The following is a 9214-nucleotide window of genomic DNA, read 5'->3' as shown; positions in this document are numbered from 1 at the left end:
AAAAAAAAAAAAAAGCCTTATGGAAAACAGTAAAATTCCTTTGAATTTTTAAAAATCTGAACACATTTTAAATTCAAATCACAATTTATAGCTTTTAAATTGTAGCCCAAATGTCCCTTGGGACTTCTGGGGTCACCATTGCAACGTAATAGATGACTTGAGCCTCTTGCTAGTTGCCTGCTACTTTCTGTCACTTTTAGGTTCTGTGTTGAAACAGTCCTTTTTTCTGTTACTGCTGCCATCTTTTTTTTTTTTTTCCCGCACTCTCCTGTTCAGACTTTGTGCTGGACAACATCCCCACTCCACCTAAACAGGGTCTCACTCTGTCACTTAGACTGGAGTGTAGTGGCATGATCATGTCTCACTGCTACCTTGACCATTCCTCCCATCTCAGCCTCCCAAGTAGCTTGGAATAAATGTGTGTAGCGACCATGCCTGGCTAATTTTTGTATTTTTTGTAGAGATGAGGTTTTACCATGTTGCCCAGGCTGGTCTTGAACTCCTGGACTCAAGCAATCCACCCACCTTGGCCTCTTTCAAAGTGCTGGGATTACAGGTGTGAGCTATCAAATTAGGCCTGCTCTGTATTCTTAACTAAAGATTGTCTTTATAGGAGATTGTGTATTAGACTTTTAGATTCTCTACTGAATGTCTTCAGAATTCCTATTTAAATGTTGCATGTTAGTGGTCCAAGGAATTTATCAACTATGCTCCACCTCAAGAAGACTTTTCACATGGATGTGATTTTTTTCAGAATGTGTCTTTCTGTTACTTTCCTCTGGTCACCTCCCATTGCCTGCAGCTGGGATTTTTTCTCTTCCCCACAATCTAGGTTGTACCTCCCTTCCCTTATTTATCTAAAGGCTTTTTCCTGCTGATTTTATTACATTTCTTTTTCTTTGAACAGTGGCAACACGAAGATCTACTTATCAATAGACCACAAGCCATGTCAGTCACACCTCCTCCACGGTCTGCTATCCTAACCAGCATGAAAAAGAAACTGCATACCCTGAGCCAAATTGAAACTTCTATTGCAACAGTTCAGGTGTGTTTTGTTAGATCTTCCTTCTGGGGCATCTTTCTTTTAAAAATAACCAACACTATGATTATTAGTGTTCTCTTGTTCAGTGTGTCTATGTGTGTGTCCTTGGCTTCTGAGCCAGAAGAGCATACTCCTTTTGACTTTGAGTTTTAATTTGTGTGTGTGTGTGTGTGTGTGTGTGTGTGTGTGTGTGTGTTTCTTAATGTGTATTAATGTGTATATACATATCTTCTTTTTTGAGACAGAGTCTCGCTTTGTTGCCCAGGCTGGAGTGCAGTGGCACTGTCTTGCTTCACTGTAACCTCCATCTCCTGGGTTCAAGCGATTCTCCTGCCTCAGCCTCTCCAGTTGCTGAAACTCCTGGCATACACCACCATGCCCAGCTAAGTTTTGCATTTTTAGTAGAGACAAGGTTTTACCATGTTGGCCAGGCTGATCTGGAACACCTGACCTCAAATGATCCACCTACCTTGGCCTCCCAAAGTGTTGGGATTACAGGCATGAGCCACCACGCCCGGCCTCTTTTTTATTTCTCACCCTCCAAGGTAACTGAATCTTGTAGCAGGTATATTTTGAACCAGGAGTAGAAACATACTAAATATCTCAGGTTTTTAATAAATTTGATAATTACTGTGCCTTAATACGTTAAGGAAACCTTGGTGATTAGAAAAACTTTTGAATACTTAATTTGTTTTGTGAAATGCATAGAAGTAGTTCTATTTTGTTTATTATTGTACCTAAGAAGCATGGGCATTTCTTATGTTGTACAGATAATGGAACGTTTTGATGCCTAAGGCAGCAGAATATTTTTCTGAACTATTATTTTTGACTAGACATCGAAAGCTAAATATATAATGCTTCTACTTCTTTTTATATATAAGAGAAACTGGCCTTGATGAAGGTTATGTATATCTTTATATTGCCTGTCCTTTATACTTCATGTACTCAGTAGTAACTGACATTTTTCTCTTTTTGTAAATTAATAGCTGTTTAAAATTAAGTCTCATCATTTCTGTGATATTTTAAAGTTTTGCAATGAAGGTTTTTTGGAGCTCTGTTCTTTGAAGATTAAAATAAGCTTTCTCTACAGTGTATTGGTCAGAGAATAGATATGTTTTCAAATTAAAAGAATGGACTCTTCCTCTTTATGTATGATTTGAGAGACATGGCCATGAAGGAAAGTAGAGGGCAGTGGGGAAAGAAAATGTAAATGCCTCCACCTGAAATGTTGAATAAATAATCAGATAACTTTGTTACATGAAACTTTCCTTGTCATGATAATCTGGATGGATTTTTACCATTATTCATAAACTTGGCCAGGCATGGTGTGGTTCACACCTGTAATCCCAACATTTGGGGAGGCCGAGGCTGGTGGATCGCTTCAGGCCAGCCTGGGCAACTTAGTAAAACCTTGTCTCCAGAAAAAATACAAAAAATTAGAGGTGGCGTGCACCTCTCGTCCCAGCTGCTCGGGGCTGAAGTGTGAGGATAGCTTGAGCCCAGGAGGTGGTGGTTGCAGTGAGCCAAGATCATGCCACTGCACACCAGCCTGGCAATAGAGCCAGACCTTGCCTCAATAATTTTTTTTTGTTTGTTTCAACAAGTTAGTAAACAAACTTACGCATTGGTAGAAATCTAATTTTTATCTGTCTCAAGCTAAACGATAAATGGAGGGGTGCTTGTGGTGGCTATAATTCCAGCACTTTGGGAGGCTGAAGTGGGCAGATCACCTGAGGTCAGGTGTTCAAGACCAGCCTGGCCAACATGGTGAAACATGGTCTCTACTAAAAATACAAAAATTAGCCAAGCGTGGTGGCCGGTGCCTGTAATTCAACTACTGAGGAAGCTGATGCAGGAGAATCACTTGAACTTGGGAGGTGGAGGTTATAGGGAGCCAGGATCGTGCCACTGCACTACAGCATGACAGAGCAAGACTCCATCTCGAAAGAAAAAATGTATAAATGGATTTTCTTACAGATAGCATGTAGAGCTCAGTAAGAATTTGGCATAGCAAAGTTTTAGTTTTTTAAAGATCATTTTATTTTAAAATGAAAGCGAAACTTCCTTCTTTACATTTTAAGATAATAATCTGAAAGCTAGTTCTTACCTCTCCAGATATGTTTGGCCTTCAATGTTCGAAGTGAAATCAAGGTTAATTCGAAAAGGTGATTGTTAAAAGCTTTTGTTTTCTGAATTACATATGTCTGCCCTGGTTCTTTTGAATCTTTATTGTGTTATATAAAATATTGCACAGATAGGAAGTAGAGAATATCATATACATTAAAGTTCTGCTGACTTTTTATAGGAGAAGCTTGCAGCACTTGAAGCAAGTATTGAACAGCGACTCAAGTGGGCAGGTGGTGCCAACCCTGCATTGGCCCCTGTGCTACAAGATTTTGAAGCAACAATAGCTGAAAGAAGAAATCTTGTCCTTAAAGAGAGCCAAAGAGCAAGTCAGGTATTGTGACTCACATGTACCGTCTTTGTATTCACTTATAGGGTAGATGAGTAGCTGAAAGTTATATATGTGGGGCAATCAGGGGAGCTTGAGAGCCCATGTTCTGGTTCACAGCACTGAGAGGAGGGACTGATGGGCCTTTCAGGGCATGCTTTAAGTTGAACCCACAGCTCCTTATTTTCCTGGGCCTTCACCGCCTCCCATTTAAAAATTAATTAAGTGAATTCAGCTTCTGTGGAAAAATAAACAGGATTTATATTCATATTTGTTTAAGATTCTCAGGTTTTCTTTTATGCAAATAAAGTGATCCAAACATTTGGAAAGGTACTTTGAATATTATTTTTTCTGCATGACAATAAAACGTCTTAAGACCTTGTACTCTGTCAAGAGGCTGTGGACTGGGCAGTGGGAGGAGAACCAAAAAAATTATGGACATTTTCAACTAAGTACAAAATTGTACTAATACATTATACCCACCCATACATCATACATTATTAAGTTAATAATGATCAACTTAAGTCTGTCTTATTTCACCCATACTCCCTAATCCTCCTTTCTGTGCACATTTAATAGAAATCCCAAATAGTACATAATTTTATCTATAAATATTTCAGCATATACCTATTAAGAACTATTTAAAAATGTATCATAGCTGGACATGGTGGTATGTCCCTTTAGCTCTAGCTACTCAGAAGGCTGAAGCAGGAGAATGGCTTGAAGCTAGACGTTTGAGATTAGTCTGGGCAACATAGCAGGACCCTATCTCGACCAATTTTGTTTTTTTTTGAGACAGAGTTTCACTCCTGTTTCCCAGGCTGGAGTGCAATGGCGTGATCTTGACTCACTGAAACTTCCACCTCCTGAGTTCAAGTGAGTCTCTTGCCTCAGCCTCCTAAGTAGCTGGGATTACATGTGCCTGCCACCACAGGCAGCTAATATTTTTTGTATATTTAGTAGAGATGGGGTTTCACCATGTTGGCCAGGTTGGTATTGAACTCCTGACCTCAGATGATCCACCCACCTCAACCTCCCAAATTGCTGAGATTATAGGCATGAACCACTGTGCCTGGCCAAAAAAATGTTTTATTTTTTAGCTAGGCATGGCAGCACGTACCTGTAGTCCCAGCTACCTGAGAGACTAAGGCGAGAGGATTGCTTGAGCCCAGGAGTTTTAAGGGTATAGTGAGCCATAATTAAGCCATTGAACTCCAGCCTGGGCACTAGAGGAGACCCTGTCTCAAAGGAAAAGAAAACCAAACTAACCACCACAATAATTAATCATACCTTTAAAATGATCTTAATATTGCCAGATAAGTTAGGCAAGAATAAAAGCAGAAGGGGAACATTCTGACAGAATTGTCTTCTGAATTTTGGATGTAACAAATTGTAGCTGAATATGTTAACAGCTTTGTTGTGGAGTAAATTTTCTATGTAAAAACAATCATGTAGAAGATAATGTTTACCTGAGGCCGGGCGTGGTGGCTCATGCCAGTAATCCCAGCACTTTGGGAGGCCGAGTGGGGTGGATCATGAGGTAAGGAGTTCAAGAACATCCTGGCCAACATGATGAAACTCCATCTCTACTAAAAATAGAAAAATTAGCCAGGTGTGGTGGTGGGTGCCTGTAATCCCAGCTACTTGGGAAACTGAGGCAGATAATTGCTTGAACCTGGGAAACGGGGATTGCAGTGAGCCGAGATAATGCCGCTGCACTGTGGCCTGGGAGACAGAGTGAGACTCTGTCTCAAAAAAATAAAAAAATAAAAAGATACATTGACTTAATTGTTCTTCAGTGCTTTTGGCCATCTCAGACCTAATGGCATCAATATAAATGTACATTTATTTGTAGTCTGTATAAGGTTTTGGCCTATTTCCCAAAAGAGTCATACATTTTCAGGACCAGTTCTGATCCTGAATTTTCAAAATGAGGAAGTGTAGTATATTTTCCTGTTATTAATTGCCACCTCCCTTCCCCATCTTCCCCCCATCTCCCCTTGTGGTTCCATTTCTGTCTTCACAGGTCACTTTTCTCTGCAGCAATATCATTCATTTTGAAAGTTTACGAACAAGAACTGGAGAAGCCTTAAACCTGGATGCGGCATTATTTGAACTAATCAAGAGATGTCAGCAGATGTGTTCATTTGCATCACAGTTTAACAGTTCAGTGTCTGAGTTAGAGCTTCGTTTATTACAGAGAGTGGTGAGTCTTGGTGGACATAAACTTGATTAAGGCTAATGTGATACTATCAAAACCAATTTAATATATTCATTTTGTTTACATTTATTGAGCATATAATGTATGCTCATATATAATGTATGTTATGGAGGCGGGGGGGGGCAAGAACAGTGATGATTAAATTATCCTCTTAGCCCCCTACCCCCAGAACCTATTATATGTTTAAAAATATAAAAAATGAGAACGTGTAAAGGATCCTCAGAGCTACAACCAGAATATCACAAAAATTTAAAAGGGAGGAGAAAGATGATTTATAGCAAATGATTCAAATACATCAAAAATAGAGTAGGAGAAGGAGGGCTTATGGAAGATGAATATTGGAAAGGTTAGTGATGGCCTAAAATAGCAAGCTGGTTAATTTGAGGTTTATATTTTGTTAGAAAGCTTAAAGCTGCATGTTAGAAAGTTCACATTTCTTCTCTAAGATTTACTTAGAATTTAGGGACCTGAATTGCCAGTCATGTTTGTGATTCCGAATGTGTTTCTCAGGTCTTAAACTTTTAAGCATTTATACCCTGAATGATTATGCAGAAAAGTAAAAATCTTCATCTGTTTTTCATAGATTATTGAGATTACTGTTAAGTAACTTGTAGGTAATTAATTCATGACTTAGCAACAGAGGGTTCTCTTTTTGTCAGCTTGAGTTACTAATATCTTTTAATGATGATTATGAAGAAAGGACTCATTATTTCAGCTGATACTTGAAGTCAAACAAATGTTCGTTCTATTTAGGACACTGGTCTTGAACATCCTATTGGCAGCTCTGAATGGCTTTTGTCAGCACACAAGCAATTGACCCAGGATATGTCTACTCAGAGGGCAATTCAGACAGAGAAAGAGCAGCAGATAGAAACGGTCTGTGAAACAATTCAGAATCTGGTTGATAATATAAAGATTGTGCTCACTGGTCATAACCGACAGCTTGGAGATGTCAAACATCTCTTGAAGGCTATGGCTAAGGTAAGACTAATGCCGTGAACACACATTCACTCTCTGTTATAAAATTTACAAGTAGTTTTATTTATAAGAAAAAGAGTGACATTTTGTAAATAACAATTTATCTCATCACATCTTTCAATTTGTTTGTAACTGAGTTAACTTGTGTTTTCATAAACTATTTTTTAAAGCCAGTAGTAGTAGTTTGAATTTCATACACAGAAAAACTGAGGCTTAGATTCCTTTATTGTGATATAACTTACAACAAAACCAAGATATGAACCTAGTGTGAGCATTCAGATATCCAGCCTTTCTCCTTCTTAGCTATATTAGCAGACCATGAAGTTTGCCTCCAAAATGAATGAAATGTCTCTTTCCTTCAGTGTTGAACACAGTCTAGTTAGTAAGAAAACTAAGCCTCCGGAAAAGCCTACTACTTCATCATTACAAGCAGTAAATAATTTAATTTTAGAATTTACTTTGAATTTTTATTTGATGGTGGAAACAAAGTTCCTATAAAAATGGAGTTGAACTGGTTGGGCACTGTGGCTCTCGCCTGTAATCCCAGCACTTTGGGAGGCTGAAGGGGACGGATCATCTGAGGTCAGGAGTTTGAGACCAGCCCGACCAACATGGAGAAACCCAGTCTCTACTGAAAAATACAAGATTAGCCGGGCCTGGTGGCACCTGCCTGTAATCCCAGCTTGGGAGGCTGAGGCAGGAGAATTGCTGGAACCCAGTAGGTGGAGGTTGCGGTGGGCCGAGATTCCGCTATTGTACTCCATCCTGGGCAACAAGAGTGAACTATAATAAGCTGTTTAAACACACTCATATTTGAAACACTTGTTACTTCTTAATTACCAGGTGACTGTCTTGAGAGTAGTTACTGATACACTGTTTTTCTTAATCATTAATGTATCAATTCTAGGATGAAGAAGCTGCTCTGTCAGATGGTGAAGATGTTCCCTATGAGAACAGTGTTAGGCAGTTTTTGGGTGAATATAAATCATGGCAAGACAACATTCAAACAGTTCTGTTTACATTAGTCCAGGCTATGGGTCAGGTTCGAAGTCAAGAACATGTTGAAATGCTCCAGGAAATCACTCCCACCTTGAAAGAACTGAAAACACAAAGTCAGAGGTAAGAATGCCTTTTGGTCAAAATTTATAAAATATAAACACAAAACTACTTGTATAGATTTGTCTTTTAATTTAATTTTTCAGTTTTTTTTTTTTGCATTTTTATAAGTAGTTATCAGGTAAAACATTTCATAAATAAGCCATTTTATTTTGTATTTCAGTATCTATAATAATTTAGTGAGTTTTGCATCACCCTTAGTCACCGATGCAACAAATGAATGTTCGAGTCCAACGTCATCTGCTACTTATCAGCCATCCTTTGCTGCAGGTAGGAGAAGAGTCCTGAATCTTGATCTGTTAATAATGTTACACATAGATGCTAAGATGTTTAATTATACATATAAAACTGTGTAATATTAAAAGCCCTGTCATTCTATAATCTTGAACTGGACAGATTTTGGCGTATCCTTAAAAATACTCATGTGAGCCAGATGTTCAAGATCCTATCTCTTTAAAAATAAATAAATAAACAGGTATTTTTAAAAAAAGGCCAGGTGAGGTGGCTAACTCCCGTAATCCCAGCACTTTGGGAGGCCAAGGCAGGCGGATCACGTAATGCCAGGGATTCACAACCAGCCTGGCCAACATGGTAAAACCTCATCTCTACTAAAAATAAATAAATAAATAAATAAATAAATAAATAAATAAATAAATAGCTGGGCATGGTGGCAGATGCCCTTTGTCTTGGCTACTTGGGAGGCTGAGGCAGGAGAATCACTTGAACCTGGGAGGTGGAGATCGAACTACTGTACTCCAGCCTGGGTGACAGAGCAAGACGTTGTCTCAAAACAGAACAACTCGTGAGAGAGTAAAAATGCCTTGTATTTGAATACTTTTCTTAAAATATATCGCTTTTATTTTTTTTTGAGGCGGAGTCTCTCTCTGTCGCCCAGGCTGGAGTGCCGTGGCACAACTGTGGCTCACTGCAACCTCCACCCACTCCCAGGTTCAAGTGAATTTCCTGTTTTAAGCCTTCCAAGTAGCTTGGATTACAGGTGCCTGCCACCAGGCCTGGCTAAAAAGTTTTTTATGATTTTGAAATATATATCTATAAGCAAACCTTAGGAAAATACTTAATACAAATGAAAAATGTGTAGTTTCATTCCAAATAGAGGCAAAAACCACTCTGCATTTGTTGATTTACTTCTCTGTGCATATGCACACAAACATATTGGGATGTATGCAAATGCAATTTTTGTTGCCTTTTTCCAGTTAATAATTTCTCAGTCATTAAATAACCTTTTAAAAAATGACTTAATGGCCAATTTTATTTTATTTTTTATTTTCTTATTTTTTTATTTATTTTTTTTTTTCCGAGACGGAGTTTCGCTCTTGTTACCCAGGCTGGAGTGCAATGGCGCGATCTCGGCTCACCGCAACCTCCGCCTCCTGGGTTCAGGCAA

The 9214-nt window shown here is 38.7% G+C and overlaps 1 protein-coding gene across 6 annotated transcripts in view; it reads left to right on the top strand.

The window, feature by feature from the left end:
- LOC108308452 (serine/threonine-protein kinase SMG1) overlaps positions 1 to 9214 on the top strand; it is a 71757-nt gene that overhangs the window by 54750 nt on the left and 7793 nt on the right. For 4 of the 6 annotated variants that reach the window (XM_037740533.1, XM_017534264.2, XM_017534263.2 and 1 more), the window contains 6 exons: positions 908 to 1045; positions 3348 to 3500; positions 5521 to 5700; positions 6469 to 6696; positions 7601 to 7812; positions 7973 to 8079. In XM_037740533.1, coding sequence (XP_037596461.1) covers positions 908 to 1045; positions 3348 to 3500; positions 5521 to 5700; positions 6469 to 6696; positions 7601 to 7812; positions 7973 to 8079 — 1018 coding nt within the window. The remainder of the gene's footprint in view (positions 1 to 907; positions 1046 to 3347; positions 3501 to 5520; positions 5701 to 6468; positions 6697 to 7600; positions 7813 to 7972; positions 8080 to 9214) is intronic. The other 2 variants (XR_005201206.1, XR_005201207.1) reach the window with 1 other exon arrangement.

The sequence above is a fragment of the Cebus imitator genome, unplaced genomic scaffold (genome assembly GCF_001604975.1).
Source record: "Cebus imitator isolate Cc_AM_T3 unplaced genomic scaffold, Cebus_imitator-1.0 Scaffold85, whole genome shotgun sequence".
Lineage (NCBI taxonomy): Eukaryota > Metazoa > Chordata > Mammalia > Primates > Cebidae > Cebus > Cebus imitator.
The sequence above is the reverse complement of the archived record's forward strand: the minus strand, read 5'-3'. Positions and strand labels throughout refer to the sequence as shown.